General features: G+C 44.8%; 1 protein-coding gene across 1 annotated transcript in view; it reads right to left on the minus strand.

The window, feature by feature from the left end:
- Positions 1–786: 786 nt before the first annotated feature.
- Positions 787–16,710, minus strand: part of TCTA (T cell leukemia translocation altered) — a 78,541-nt gene continuing 62,617 nt past the window's right edge. The window contains exon 3 of the mRNA XM_086938788.1: positions 787–2,704. Within this exon, the coding sequence (XP_086794914.1) occupies positions 2,662–2,704 (43 nt within the window). The 3' untranslated portion in view covers positions 787–2,661. The remainder of the gene's footprint in view (positions 2,705–16,710) is intronic.

Raw genomic sequence — 16,710 nt, forward strand, 5'->3', positions numbered from 1 at the left:
TGCTCGATCGATACCTGTAGATCTTATCCCAGGTAGGTCAGGTCATCCAGGGACACAAGGTACCTTCTGCCAAACTTTATAGTGATACTAAGTATTCTATTCAAAACGTTTAGGAATGCAACGGGTATCCCATGATTGGAAGGGAAACAAAATCAATTACCCTTAATGATAGGTTTGTTTCATCGGTATCTTGCTCATCTTCCACTAGACCCACCCTACCCATTCAATTTAAGAGAAAGGTGTATAGCGAAGAATAAATTATAGCACAACCAACAGTACTTCTGAGAACATCATTATACTTTATGTAAAATGCACTTCTAGTAAGGTTTTCTGCATGCTAAAAAAGATTTACTTTCTTTTTCCATGAGTTCTGGTTATCGACAGAAGGACGATAGCTACGATGGAGAACTACCATTTCAGGTAAGTAACTTTCTTCGTCCTGGAAGCAGAATTTAAAGATCACCTTTCACCACAGTATGAATGAAGGTTTACTCGGTATTACACTAGGAGGTTTCAGGAGTATGGCTAAGTAGATTAGTGCTGTTTACTTGCACCTGGGTGGAATTCAAAGTTGGTTTATAATGCAGTCTTTTGCCATCAATGTGGTACTAACTGGAGGTATATATATGATCTCTCCACTTCATGCGACAACACATTTATTTAGAACAGGGGGGACTGATATTGACACAAGAGATTTTCATACACACAACCATCTTACTTTTATTGAATGAGAATGTATCATCTAGGGATGAACATGAAGCTTCAAATTAACGACACTCAGGACGCTGCATTTACAATAGCATTTAATAGATTACAATCTACATCAAAACTATACATACAATCCTTCTGACTCGCACTTCGTAGTAAACGAGGGGACAGACACGGTCTATAAGGCAGATCCAAAGGCACACGTTCAAATGAGGGATCCACATGGAGTAGTAAAGCAGCCTGTTAATGGGGGGGCCACCATGTTTTTTTAACAGGGTCTACAAAATAATTAATTGAAGTGGGGCAACAAATTGTGAACAATTTTCATTCTAAGCGGCTACCAGCAACCTTGTGGTAACAATGTGGGGCAAAGTGAAATCTGAGCTCCCTTCTGAACAGTCACTCTTTTGGATTGGGTGAAAGAGACCAACTCAGTAATTGATTACCCTCATGTTGTGGGATGTAGGAATCTTTTATCAAGTGAGAACTTTAGAACAATGTGTATTTACACCAATATGTTGCAGTCCTTTTGTAGTTATCCTCAAGCCTGTGCTTTACTCATACATTCTAGAGTTAGAGGTGGGGATTAAAGTCCCATGCACTGTGCACTATAGCAGCTATGCAAAACACTAAGTGCCTGGAGATTTGCACAAACATTCAATTTAAAAACAGATTTTACTGCTCAAAAACTTTGGAAAAGTTAGCCAGAGCAAGCTCTGTTCATTTAAAGGTACATAGCTCAATTGTTAAACAGAACTGTGGTTGTTGAGGGAGTGTACAGTGAGAAATGGGATGGTAAGTAATGCAAAATTTGTTTAAGATGATTTTTTTGTATTACTTTTACACTAAAGAGTAAATGGATTCTTTTTTAGGATCTTGCTAATGCTCAAACTACTATACGCTGTTTGACATCGTTTTTTAAACTATTTTCTTCAATAACCCTTATCACCCTTATGAAGTATAACATTTGATTGGAATCCTGAAAAGGCGCTTAATATTATCCACCTACTCTGGTAAGCACAAACCTGTAAGGTCTCAAAATTAGCTACATGGACGGATTGCAAAGTAAAAAAAACAAAAAACATTTTAATGCGGAATCTTGCATACAGTGGAGGTGAAGAGAGTGTTTTGGGGCCCACCGCCCAAAGGCAAACTTGCTGGGCGTCAGCATTACTTGCTCTGACAGATCTATTCATAAGACAGCAATGAGGGCTGGTTATCAAGCTGGCTGGGTGGGTCTCAGGGGAACAGGCAATTCATTTCAGGAAACTGCATCTCTGTTAGAAACCATGTGGACATTGTAACATTTATTATTAAGTCTAGTAAAGAGTTACAAGAATTTATATAAGTGAACTAAAGGCAATTATTTTCCAAATATTGTGACTAGCCTGTATTTTTCTTTCTTTAAATCAAGCAGCCTGTTTTTTGATCCAATCAGAAGTACTGAGACTAACTTTAGTGTCGCTAGGCACTGTACACCTCCATCATTCACACAAAGTCTAACATGTGGTAAGTGAAGTAATTGTATTGTAGACTGTGCTCCAACTATGCTGGACTTCCAGACTGGATAATTGTGAAATCTCCATGGGAAGCCTGAAGGGATTCCCAATTCTTCTTTGGATCCGTTTCTTGCAACATGTCGGTCTCCATTGAGACATTACCTGTCTTCTTCTGGTTCCTATATCCAGTCCTACTTTGAAGCAGCAACTAAAGAGGGTGACAGGATACTGCCCTCTAAGCATGCACAAAATACCGCATCTGAGGCTCCAAGCCTATTTCGCCTGTCCAACCATACACAAAAAGTATCTCTGAACATAAACAAGGCCGGTCGCATGTCCTCTGCAGTGCTCATGTCTTGGCCTCATGTCATGGGTTGTAGAGGCGATGAAGATGGTGAAGAGACCACCTTCCAGTGTAGTGTAGCCCAATAGGAGTCGGTTGACCACCAGCGGCTCATTCTCGATGGCGTTTTGAAGAATCAGTGCTTGAAGTTTCCCTGTTGAAATAGAAAAACAAATCAGCAGTTAGTCGTGTTTTCAATCAACAACCTTGAAAGGGAGACTGCAAAGATCTACTGGTCCCACAACAAGCTAGAAGTCTGAATGAAATGCAGGGTAAGAGTGACACTCTGAAGGAGAGTTCTAGAGTGGAGGCTAGCAAGTGCATTCTCATGAATACACAGTGCTGTACCTGAAAACAACTAGAGACTAATTTAAGTTCATTAGATTGAAAATAATTTAGTATTATGTTTTGTTTTTAATACTTATATTGAACTAAGCACTACACATCAGAGATAGCTTACAAGTAGAGTCAGCAAAGAAATACAATACACTCAATGGTCAAACAAATACAGGATGATAAATGTATTTATTTTTAAAGTTTTATATAGCGCTAATAAGAACCCAAGGGATATCAGAGCGCTTTACAATATGATGGAAGGAAGGACATAAATACAAAATTGTCATCAAGTAGGAGTAAAAGGGAAAAAAACAGGATTAATCGCAGATTCACAGACAATTTCACCATGGAGGGTAATACAATAAAACAGGTATAAGCGGGTAATGAAGGGGGTCACAGACGGAGGTAAAGAGGAGCAGAAACAAATGCTGGCACAATGGACGTAAGAAACAGTGTCTTCGAAAAGATGAACCTAGCCCAACTATAGATATTATAAATAAATATTATAGAACGACTACATCAAAAGAATGTTGAAATATATAGTAGCCAAGAAGGCGTCTCTGAATGGCAGAAGCAGCTGCCTGCCTATACATAATCATTCAGAATGTGGGAAATTCAGCCAGGCAGAGAATTTGCCCAAAGCCAGAGCCTTCACCTCTCCTCAGCAGAACACTCCAGATCGTGGACTGGTGGCATTGACTCGGGGGAGGAACTGCATCAGGGTGCAGCTTTTTCCCCTAGGTGCAGATTCTGCCTATTTACAATAACCTTTGACGGAAAAGAGAACAAAGGGCAATCATGCACTTTTGCTTTAACCAACACTGGAGGGCTTGTTTCTGGCTGTGTGTGTGTGTGGCGGATGCACTGGAAAGTGAGGGAGAACGGAGCATGTGCACAGTGTTGGCACCCCTAGAAAGCTTGGACGATGTTACGAAGACAAATGCTGGCATACAGCAGCTATTTCGGGCCTCCTTGCCATGCTGGTGCCCACTTTCCGCATAACGTTGGCCATGTCACTATGAGGTTTATTGTGGGTACCATTAACAAAATGGTGGCCTTTCTCGTCATACCATGGATATCCATGGCACAATAATTTTTTTTTGCATTTTGTGGTCCTTCATGTAATGGCAGTAGACACGTCATTATTGTTGGCTGTCTTTAGCATGATGGTGACCACCAGGGCTTTAAGTGGGATGAAAAAACTGGGGAAGGGGGTTTGATGTATTTAAGGGCGTGGACTAAAACACTTACAGTAAAAAATCTGTACTTAACATCGTGTGCTGCCCCACTAGTATTTAGCTGTTTCTGTCCATTTATCCAGCTATTTAACACAAGTAACATTACACCTACAACAAGCCAGGACTACTGGCTTGGTCAATTGTTGTAAATTGCATAAGATAAATAGGCAACAACTATCACTTCGTTGTATATAATATTGAAAATGCTTCCGATCTTGGGGCAGGGTTGTGGTGTAAGGCAGGGGCAGCCCACCTTCGAAACAGTTCGAACCTCAGATCGGCTCAACATTCTGTTATTCTAAACATGAATATGTGCTTGTGTTTTGTAACTGGTGCTCAGGTTTGCGCTATATATTACTGAAAACTGAGTCTTTGAAGCTACATCCAAAGCAGTGACGAAAGAGTTAAGCTTTTTTTTCCACCCTGAAGGTGAAAATGGAGAGCCTGATAGGGACCCTTCGGCACCTGCTTTAAAGAACTGCCGGTGCTGAGCATCGGCAGGACCCGGCCCACTTAAGGCTGGTGACCACCCATGATGCTGGCCATACACTGTGATGCGGAGCTCAACTCTGGCATAAGGACAGCGATGGTATAACGGTGGCCATTCTAGGCATTAATGGTACACTCCCCCAGCAAATAATTAGCCCTATGGCGCCCATCCCTGATGAAATGATTTCAACTGGCATAACAGAAGTCTGGCTTGGCACAGTATGGGCATCCTTTACATTGTGGACCCAAACCTGGACATAAGGGCATCCTTAGAATGGTGTTACCCAAGACTTGCATGCTTTAGGCATGGTTGTGATATTTGGGGCCAGAATGCATGTGATGGATGTCTCAGGTATGTAACTGCAATGTAATACACGGACTCCTGCTATCCCAGTACAACAAATTGTCTCATTAAAGTCGAGTTGTGACATCTCTAGGTACACGTCGTAAGAAACTTAAGTGGCAGTTCATTATTTTTTTAAGTTGAATTGTAACATTACAGTGCATGCATGCTACTAAAGTCACCAGCCAAAGTGAAAGGCTGGTCGCAGAGCATTGCAACTGCAATTTAAATGACAAAAACAAGAACTGTCCTTTCGTTCTTATGATCTTCTTTTCTAAAATGAACCTTGATCAGTAGAAAAGCCAGATTTATGGCAACGTATCCATTTTTGCACTTAGTTTATTAAAGGAACGAGATTAACTCAGCATGTTATTGCTCATTCTGGGCTAGATGTTTAATCTGATTTACATTAAACTAATTTTGATGTTTTTGCAAACAATTACCAACTGCTTTTTGGTGTGTTAAATTTCACACTTGCAATTCCGCTTTTATTCTTCAAATCTGCAAGTATACTGTCTTTTTCATATGAAGGAGCAAGACCCCAAGACTATGTGGGCATGCATTATAAGTAATAAAAAAATACCCTCTACCTTACATTAAAAGGTTTCTACTAGTCGCCTTGGCTTCAGCCTCATATCACAGGGGTGTGTATGAATTCATACAGGACAAAATTCATTCCTGTTTGCGTTAGTACATCAGACCTTTTAATAAAAATGTATAAGCTGACTTCTGCGAACATTTGAGTATTTACTGAACAATAACCAGCCTTAAAGGAACGAACAGCTCAGCTGCTGCACATCCCAGTTTCAAATCAGCTATTTTCAAAGGTGCTGTAGGTTAAAGGTCTGCTCTGGGTGAGAATGTCCCTCTGTATAATGCTACCAAGACAGTCAATTGTGCCGCCTTTTATAGTGGAGTATTTGAGCACTATAGAAACACTGTGGGAAATAGCAGCGCTCGGTCTATTGTGATTGAATCGCAGCTAAACTTACAGGAGCAAAACAATTTATTTTTATCCATAGGGGCTCCTCCACATAGTGTGGGAAGGAGGAGAAGAGAACCAATGCAGCCAGGGCTGGCCTTCCTCGATGAGCCATCAGTAGCTGCTCCTATTTGAGCTCTTTATGAGGTCAGAGGGCTAAGCACATGACAATACTCAAAAGGAAATACGCGTTCGCACAATATTTACAAGTGCGCCCTAGGGGCGCGGCAAACCATATACTCAAAACAATGGAATGCGAGGAAGGAAAGTACTGTAAGGAGATCCAGAGGCTGGAAGATCGCTGGGACTACGCTACCAACTAGGTAAGTAAGGGGCAGGAGGCCCACGGGACTCACGTGCAGAGTGGAAACTCTCACGCGGGATTCGTACCAACGTCTATGGATCGTACAGTTTAGAAAGTTACGGATTCCGGACGAACCAGACTGGATGGAGGGAAAACAACAGTGAACCTGAACACTAGGATAGGGTACACAGGCTTCAGCACCTAGCAGCTTTAGTTACCTAACCCACACGCTGCGGGTGCATAGGGCTGAAGTTGCGTCGGGTTTGCTGCGTTGACCCTGATGATGCCTGAAACAAGGAGTTGCTGGCAGGCAGCCAGATGGAGGAGTCCGGTGGTTCCAAGGATGGAACTAGGAAGAAGGAGTCCTGAAAGGGAAGGGGACAGAGTCTCGGTCACTAGGCAGTGACTGTGCTGGAACCAGGAGGGAACCACATACTGTCACCGCAGTCAGGTGAAGGAAGGGTCGATTCTCTCTGTAGCTGCGCGGACCAGGAGCTGCTCTTCACGACCAGGCTGGAGGCACGAGCTGTCCCACGTAGTCTGCTGCTGTTGGCGGTGTCGGATCGTTGATCGGGACAACAGGCCTTGGCTAATGCAAGCCACGCGGTGGAACAAAGATGGCGTCTGGTGCAGGCCAGGAGGGTCCGGGGTGCTTCTCCTTTACAAGGAAGCAAGGGCCAGTCTGGGGGACCAGACCAGCAGTGGTGAAATCTTCGGGTCGTCGTCTCAGAGGTCACGAGCCAGCCGGCAAGTGACCAGACAACAGGATAAGAAGCAACCAGGCAAAATGGCCCCACGCAGATCTCGTGGATACTGGGGGGCTGGTCTTTGGTGCAGGAGCTGCGTCGGTGTGGGGCTTCTCAGTCCCCAAGGCACTCACTCGAGGATCCCTCGGCAGTCGTGCTGGAAGCGCTGTGCAGGTTTTCACAAGATGGCCGTCTCCACGTTGCTCGTCGCACCCACGGGTCCAAGCTGTGCTGTGGATGTGGGTAGAGGTCAGAGGGGTGTGGAGGTCCGGGTCTTGTCGAGCTGGGTCGTCGGATTCCGGGATGGAAGGACTCTGCAGCAAACCGCACAGGAGCTTGATGGTGCCTGCGAAGCAGGATGGTCACTCCTTGACCATAGGGGAGATTCTTCAGTCTTCTGGATTCAGGAGGTCGAAGGTCAAGAGTTCTTCGTGGAAGTTGTCAAGATTAATCTGATTTGGAATGGGTTCAGCTCCTACCTTTATTCAGCTAAAGGGGGCTGCACTACGACTAGGTCCCTCCTCTGGGTGGGACCAGGAAGGGGGGTGGTTACACCCCCTTTCCTTTGTCCGGTCCTGCGCCAGCTCTGGGGCTGGAGTGCCCCAGGAACTGGTTTGGACCGGCATATGCACAGGGACACCTTGTGTGCCCCAGGCATGTCTCATTCCTTTCAGCCCTGTCTGGGGTGGTGCTAGCACCTGCCAAGGCAGGAAACCCTTTGTCCAAGCTCTCCTCGCTGGAAGGACTCCCAGCAGCAGGAGGTCAGACTTGTGTCTGTGGTGGCAGCATCCATTTTGTGATGCTGAGGCTCGAGTTAACTTTAACCGGGGTTCACAGTTACATCCATGTCGTGTCCCTCTAGAAGGGTGGAATGCGAACCCCGTCGCCAGAATTGGCGAGGGGTTAGTATTCCAATTCGTATGACACCTTATTCGACATGTTTTGATAATGCGATACCAAAGTTAGCAAATAACCGCGAGGATTATAATGCACTTAAGAGTATATGGTACGCGTTATCATGGAACAGCTATTAGGACTTGGTTCCGCAAGCTGCAAACGGGCTCAGCTCATGCCAGAGCACCATCTCACATAATTCCAAGCACTCTGCCTTCAGGATTGTTAAGGCCTGCCATAGGAGTGACTGATAGGAATATATGTGTCCATTTTAGGGTTAGATATAGAGATACTATATTTAAAGCAAAGGGTGATTACACCACCTTGCCCCAGCTGTCGTGCAGCCAGTTTTGTCAGATTTGGGTGGCCAGCCAGGGGTGGCATAATACATGCTTCAGCCCCTGGTAGGTCCTGGGTGCACCTATGCCCTGGATACCCAAGGTATGCTGTACAGGGACTGATAAGGTGGCCCAGTACCAATCGGTAAATGCACCTAAGGTACATGCTTGTCAATTCAGAGAGAGAGAGAGAGCAGCTAGGCTGTGGGTCTGATTAGCAGGCCCACAGCCAGGGAAAGTCGTAAACGAGTGAAGCAAAAAGCAAAAATCGGGGGTGACCATAGGATTGCAGACCCTACTCTCCTACACCCTCTACCTTACATTAAAAGGTTTCTACTAGTCACCCTGGCTTCAGCCTCATATCACAGGGGTGTGTATGAATTCATGCAGGACAAAAATCATTCCTGTTTGGCGTTAGTGCATCAGAGCTTTTAATAAAAATGTATAAGCTGACTTCTGCGAACATTTGAGTATTTACTGAACAACAACCAGCCTTAAAGGAACGAACAGCTCAGCTGCTGCACATCCCAGTTTCAAATCAGCTATTTTCAAAGGTGCTGTAGGTTAAAGGTCTGCTCTGGGTGAGAATGTCCCTCTGTATAATGCTACCAAGACAGTCAATTGTGCCGCCTTTTATAGTGGAGTATTTGAGCACTATAGAAACACTGTGGGAAATAGCAGCGCTCGGTCTATTGTGATTGAATCGCAGCTAAACTTACAGGAGCAAAACAATTTATTTTTATCCAAAGGGGCTCCTCCACATAGTGTGGGAAGGACGAGAAGAGAACCAGTGCAGCCAGGGCTGGCATTTCTCGATGAGCCATCAGTAGCGGCTGCTACCGGAGAGTAATGGTGAGCCTGGCAGGGGACGGAAGGGGTTTTAAAAAAAACAAAAGAAAAGGGGGAAAAAATAAATATTAATAAAACTTACCTTCTAGGCGGCCAGCTCTCCTGCGTCCTCTTCGTCCACGTTACGGCGCCAGGCTCCCTCCCCAAAGCCAATTGCAATGTAGAGTTTGGTCTGAGCGCTGTGGTTTGGCGCTCAGACGGGGAATGGGAGCCTCGGCATGTTCCTCACCAGACTGTGTAGCACCCTGGTGAGGAGCACGCAAAGTGCGCATGGCTGTTTGGCTGTCGCAAGACGACTGGCTAAACAGTCTGCACACTTTAGAGCATGCTCTTCACTCCTCCCCCTGCTCTGTGGCCAGCACAGCCCCACCAGCACCATTAAAGCGCATGACAATAGAGACAAATAAAATGATTATAGCATTGTTATTAGTGTGTTCTTTTTCTTGTGGTGCGACGCTCCTCCGCCTTAGCGGAGGAGCCGCCACCGTGAACCATATGTTCCTGGATGCCCGTGTTCTCTGCTGTGGTGAAAAATAACTCTGATTCCAGATGTATTGGTTTGCTGGTCTTTGGCTAGAAGATGTAGTTTTCTGTAGGGTTTTTTACCTCTGTTGAACAGATGCAAGTTGTACTAAAGCCAAAGGTGTACTGTTCCAGGAAATACAAGCAATGTGAAATCACAATCCACTCGGATTCCCGCAGCGTCCAGCTGTACTTCACCTGATCAAGAGTCCCTGCCATTTTTATTATTCAAGCAAAATGTGCAGCAAAAGAATGAGAATGCCATAGAGAGTAAGGCCTGCAATTCCTGTTCTGCGCATTACTGGTGAGTGATAGACGAAATCTGAGCCTGTACCAAAGAGCTGGAGTCTGAGTGTGTAATCGAGATTTCGGATTGATGGTGCAAATCAAGTCATGCACCCCTTACTTCTAAATGATGGTGCAAATCTGGGTTTTTGAGAATTAGGGAAGGTGAATACAAAAACAGGCACCAAACATTACAAAGTAATGAGGCAAATAGCATGTACTAAGGACAATCCAGGGCACTGCAAATCTAAGCATGCATGTAGGATGAGTGATGGTGCAAATCCAACATGCACAAAGGAATACAGAGCTGCTGGTGCAAATGTGAACATGGACTAAATGATTGATTGATGGGCAATTTAAGCACATATTGAAAATTAGCGAGTAATGGGACCATCGATTTACGCAATGAATACTATTACAAATGGGGCAGCATCTTCCGCCCTTCAATTCCAAGCTGGCAAAATCACCCTGGCAGGCCTTACTGATATCATTGTGACGATAAGCGTCCCTGGACCACCACTGGTGGGTAGGTAGATCAGTCTGGTTCTGTGTGTCATTCACTAATGGATTCACTCGCCGGGCTGTGGATCTAACCACCCACTAAATCCCTCTCTCGCATTCACACATCCAAAAATCCACCAACAAAGACCTTCATGCAGGGCCGGCCTGTAGCGTGGGCGAGCTGGGCCCAAGCCGCCAATTTTCTGGGGGTGCATGGAGCTGTGTGCATTAAGGTTATGCCAACAGCAGCTCCCTTCTCCTCTTACTCCAGCCTTGTGCTCGTCCATATCGGTTTGTTACTGATTCGCCAGTCTAAAGTGGATTCAGTCCTTCATTATCCTACTGCAGCGATGTTTTTAACACCCCTTTAGCCCCTTTTCTTGCCCTCCCTTCACCTTCTGACCCCTGCTGGCACACTACAAAACCTGTGACCACAAAAGGGACCAAACCCCTGCTACCTCATTTAATTCATAACCATCAGCAAGGGGCGCTAAGTAATCTCCGCCCACACCCAGGGCGCCATCTGAGCAATGGTCGGCTCTGCCTTCATGTATATATTAAACAAGCATTTACAATGCAATGGTCTCGGCATTATTAAAGGTAGAGCTATTAGCATTGCTCATGTCATTTTTTTTAAAATCTTAAATAAATGGCATTGTCATTTACATTGCCCCCCACACACACCCAGAGCCCCACACACACACACCCAGAGCCCCCCACACACACACCCAGAGCCCCGCACACACACACCCAGAGCCCCGCACACACACACCCAGAGCCCCGCACACACACACCCAGAGCCCCGCACACACACGCCCAGAGCCCCACACACACACGCCCAGAGCCCCACACACACGCCCAGAGCCCCACACATACACGCCCAGAGCCCCACACACACACGCATACACGTGTTACCATCCTTGTGGGGACTATGTGTTTTCACCAGCCTTGTGGGGACTAACCCTTCCCAATGTTTTAAAAATATACCAATAACAGAAAAATGTTAAGAAAAAATTCATATTACAGGATCCTGCTTCAATTTTACAAATATGTTGTTATTTAGTCACGCGCACAGAACCATCATTGTGGGGACTTGGACATGTGTTACCATCCTTGTGGGGACCTACTCCATAATTCTCATTTCTGATTGAATACACTCATTATCTAATAGATAAATGCTATTTTTCAGTGCCATACATACATAACATGATACTTTAGTCAAATTTGAATAGGTCACTATGTCTTAGGTGCACCTAGAACAGAGATGTGTCTAATAATGCATTTTACAGTAGAAAATGATCATATATATAAAGTGCATTGACAGGGATTCACGGATGTTTAGCCTATTACTGAGTGCACACAAACATTAAGGAATATGAAAACTACACATAGTTAAATTAATCTAGAGGCTTAAGATCCTGCAATGGGGTCAGATGGCAAAACCAAGTTGCCATCTGACCACCTAGTTGTTTTTCATCAACCTCACCAATTGGCACCATGTACGTATGGCTGTGCATTAATAGTCCCCAAAGAGATGGCATGATATTATAATAATATTCTAGAGCTGACAGAGTAAGTGCATGATGATGATAATTTTCAAGCCCCCACAGAGATATTGCATGATTAGATTGATGCCCAAGTCCCTACAGATATTGTGGTTTTGGTGTACGATGATAGTCATGCTGCAGTTCATGCAGAAATAACACCATTACAGTAATGCACAGGTACCACAGAGATAGTTTGTGATTATAGGAATGCCCAGGTCTCCACAGAGATAGTGTGGTATTATAGCCATGTTCAAGTCCCCACAGAGATATTGTGTGATCATATTCAAGTTCAAGTCCCCACAGAGATAGTGTGTGATCATAGTAATGTTCAAGTCCCCACAGAGATAGTGTGTGATCATAGTAATGTTCAAGTCCCCACAGAGATAGTGTGTGATCATAGTAATGTTCAAGTCCCCGCAGAGATAGTGTGTGATCATAGTAATGTTCAAGTCCCCACAGAGATAGTGTGTGGTCATAGTAATGTTCAAGTCCCCACAGAGATAGTGTGTGATAATAGTCATGTTCCAGTCCCCACAGAGATAGTGTGTGATAATAGTCATGTTCCAGTCCCCACTGAGATAGTGTGTTACTAAAGGAATGCCCGGACCCCCACAGAGATAGTGTGTGATTATAACCATATTAAAGTCCCACATAGAGAGTATTATGATAGTGTTGTTCAAGTGTTGTAGAGAAAGTGTACGATGAGTCATTCTGATATTCATTCAGAATTCGTATAGCGCTTAATTATAGTCACTCTCAAGACCCCGTTGACAAAATGTGTGATTATATTCATGTTCAAGTCCCCTCAGAGATAGTGTATGATTATTGTTATGGTACATCTCCGCAGAGATAGTATGTGATTACAGTCATGTTCAGGGCCCCACATAGAGAGTGTTATAACAATGATGCTGAGGTGCTTGCTGTTATAACAGTCATGCCGAGGCTCCTGCAGAGGTAGTATGTGATTATAATGATGCCTAGGTGCCTGCTCAGGTAGTGTGTAGTTACAGTCATGTTCAAGTGATGTTGAGATATGTTGTGATTATACTGAAGCTTAGGTCCCCAAAGCGATAGTGCATTATTAGGGAGGCCCACTAAGATGGTGATTATTGACCTATAGAGAAAGTGTGTGATACATGTAAAGTTCCAGTCCCTCTAAAGACAGTCTGTTATGTATACATGTTGATGTCCCTGAAGAGATAGTATGTGATGACAGTCATATTCAAGTCCCACAAAGTTAAAGTATATTGAACCCACGTCCCCACAGAGGTAGAGTGTAATTATAGACATGCCAGGTCCCCATAGAGATATGTGTGATGAAATTCATGTTCAATTACTAAAAGATAGCGCTTGATTGATTATATTGATGCCCAGGTCCCCACAGATATAGTGTGTGATTATAGTGATGTCCAGGTCCCCACAGAGATAGTGTGTGATTATAGGGATGCCCAGGTCCTCACAGAGATAGTGTGTGACTACAGGGAAACCGGGTCCCCACAGAGATAGTGTGTGTTTATATGGATGGCAGGTCCCCACAGAGATAGTGTCTGTTTATGGGGATGACAGGTCCCCATAGAAATACTGTGTGTTTATAGGGATGGCATATCCCCATAAAGATATGTTTGATGATAGTTATGTTCAATTACTCAAATATAGCGTTTGATTGGTTATAGTGATGCCCAGGTCCCCACAGAGATAGTGTGTGTTTATGGGGATGGCAGGTCCCCACAGAGATAGTGTGTGATTATAGGGGTGCTAGGTCCCCACAGAGATAGTCTATAATTATAGAGATGTCAAGCTCCCTACAGTGATAGTGTGCAATTATAGAAATATCCAGGTCCTCACAGAGTTGGTGTGTGATTATAGCGTTGCCACAGTCCCCGCAGAAATAGTGTGTGATGACAGTCTTGTTCAATTCCCCACAAAGGTAGTGTTTGATTGATTATATCGATATCCATGACCCCACTGAGATAGTGTGTGATTATAGACTTGTTAAAGTCCCCACAGAGATAGTATGTCTCCACAGTGATGTCTGTGATTATAGGTTTTATGAAGACTTAAACCGCTAGTCATAATCTAGTGGTTTAGCAAACTAATGTAGCCACTTCAACAGTGGCAGCTGCTCCACTAAGGTGGAAGAGCGTCGCCCCACTGCTTTAAAGCAGGGCAATGGAAAAAAGGAAATGATAATAATGGACCGTATTATCATTTTATTTTTAGTATTCCAGTTGACATGGTGTTTCTGGTTGGCTAGGGTATGCAGGTATGGTAGGGCAGAACCCATCAGTCTAGTAAGGGTACGATAGTAACACATCAAAGACAACCCCTGGCAGAGCAGTCAGGCTTATCCCAGAGGCAATGTCTAAAGCGTTTGCACAACGCACTCACACAACAGTGACACTTTAGGCACACCATAAAAGCGACTCCACACAAGGTTACATAAAAATATCTTTTGTATTATTTATTTTAAAAAAGTTAGACGACAATCACATAAATCACTGTGCCACTAGGCACTTTGTCATGACATCACATAAAGTCATACGTCACTTTTGCCAATTGGATAATTGTCATAATTAACAATGTTAGTGAACTTTAGTAAATACTTATAAGTGAACACCACACTGAAAACATAAGGCCTAACATTACAGTTAGTGTAATCAAGACAATAACGATTAGTTGAACATGTTTCCGCTTGAGCCGGTGTCACCAGTCTGACAGGGCAATCTTTTAAGATAGTTGCTTCCAGCTTTGTTAACACCCAACTACATCCCCTCTACATCCCCTGCCTCCTTCTACATGAAAATGCTCCACTGGTTCCCGTAGAAACAGGGAAAATGCCAGGAATTACAGAGACGGCCTACGGGGCAAGAAAACGCCAAAAGATCTCCTGCCTGCACAACGGGGGGAGAGCACAGTATGGGTGCTTGTGCTCTCCAGCGTGATAGGGCCACTGGCCTGCACTCTCTGCAGGGAAACACTACCGGTTTCCATGGAAGCAGGGGAATGACGGAAGTACAGGGGTGATCTGCGGGGTAAGGAAACACCAAAGGATCTTACTCCTGGAGATCAGCTCAGTGGGAGGTCTGTTTGTTGGTGCGAGCACACTATCCCTGGGTGCTCGCACTATCTAGCGTGATGGGTCCACCTGCCCCCACCATTCACAACGGGGCCAGAAGCCAAGGGGAGCCAAATGCCTCCGGTACAGCTCCATAGTGTGGCATGGGTACGAATCTCCATGTTTCGCTGCAAGCGGCCTGGTGCAGCTGGGAGGCTCTTGCCTGCCTTAGTAATGCCCGCACCCAGGGGCTCATGTCGGCCACCTAGGGTCTCACATCGGCTCCGTGTGGAAGCCTCTGAATGGACACGTGAGGCTCTGGTCACTTCCGGGTGCGGCTGGGCCACATCTTCTGACATCCAAGGGAACTCCCGGGCCGATATTCCATGCTGCTTGGGCATGGCCTCGCAGCCATGTAGCAGAGCCCCAGCTGCTGGCCCACATAAACAAAGGCAAGCAATACGAGAGGGAGAGCGTTTTGTTCCGTTCACCTCCTCCTTCTCAATGTTCAGGCCCTAGATGAGGGAGCTGTGCTGCCCATGCTGCAGGGTAAAAGCGCTCCTGTATGGGGTTAGCACAAATTGAGCCAACTCCTTGGGCAACAGAATGGAAAACGCTTACCACGCGCTATTATCAAACAGGGAGGCAAGCGCTACCTCATCCCTGGAGACACTGGGGCAGAGAACAGGGCACAGGCTGGCTAGCACGGAAGGTCCCTTAGCAGAAAGGCAGTCACTTCAGCCACCCAGCAGGCAGCAGGTTAGTTTCACAAGAAGGTATTCACAAACGGCGGTTCCTCCTGGCACACAGCAGTCATTGGGTACGTGACCCACATAGTGTCTTTTTATTTTCATGGGGTCATAGCCCCTGTATTTATAGTGCCAACGTCTTTGTTCTGAGGGAACTTCAACCACATATTAGAAGTGCACAACACTGCCGTTCATATGTCCTGGCAAAAGAACCACAATGATAAGGGTATTACTATAGACAATCAAGAGCCCTCAGCGAAGAGTAAACTATGCGTAAGAGCTCCAACTAATGTTCAAGCTTGGGCCCTTCATCGGTCGGGGGCAATAGCGCAGAGAGAAAAAGCACAGAATGCAACAGAAATGTTCACAAAGTGAATCAGGTAGTTGACCGAGAGAATGCAAAAGGCTACGTAAAAGAAGGAATGGTCAGCCTAGAACAGCTGCCCAACTACTTGGGCCATCAAAAAACAGCTATTCACAATATCCACTAAGAACCAGGTGTGGCAAGATAGGACAGGCAAGCTCAGAACAATTTCTCTCCAAATAAATCCGGAGAAAGGCTGGACGTAGTGGGTTACTAAGGCTTACCAGACCACTTAGTTTTTGGTGGCAGTCACCCAACACTGTCAAACAGCTCACTCACCCATGGACTGCAAAAGTGGTAAAGATAGAGCTTTTCTGAACTGCAAAATGGGTTTAAGGTCTCGCAAAAAAGAGTGGGTACAAAATGAGCGTTACTACATATTTTCTATTTGCTTTGTTGTTAAGGCATTAATGGCTTGCAATTACAATGTACAGCCACTTTATGGCATTTAATTATTCTCATTCTCCTGGCCTTGTAGACATAGTGTATGATTATATTGATGTTCAAGTACCTGCAGAGATAGTGTGTGATTATTGTAATATTACAGTTATTGCATACATTGTGTGTGATGATAGTTACATTGGATCCATGTGTGATAGTATGTCTTGAGAATGATGC

This window comes from Lissotriton vulgaris, chromosome 9, assembly GCF_964263255.1.
Source record: "Lissotriton vulgaris chromosome 9, aLisVul1.2, whole genome shotgun sequence".
Taxonomy (NCBI): domain Eukaryota; kingdom Metazoa; phylum Chordata; class Amphibia; order Caudata; family Salamandridae; genus Lissotriton; species Lissotriton vulgaris.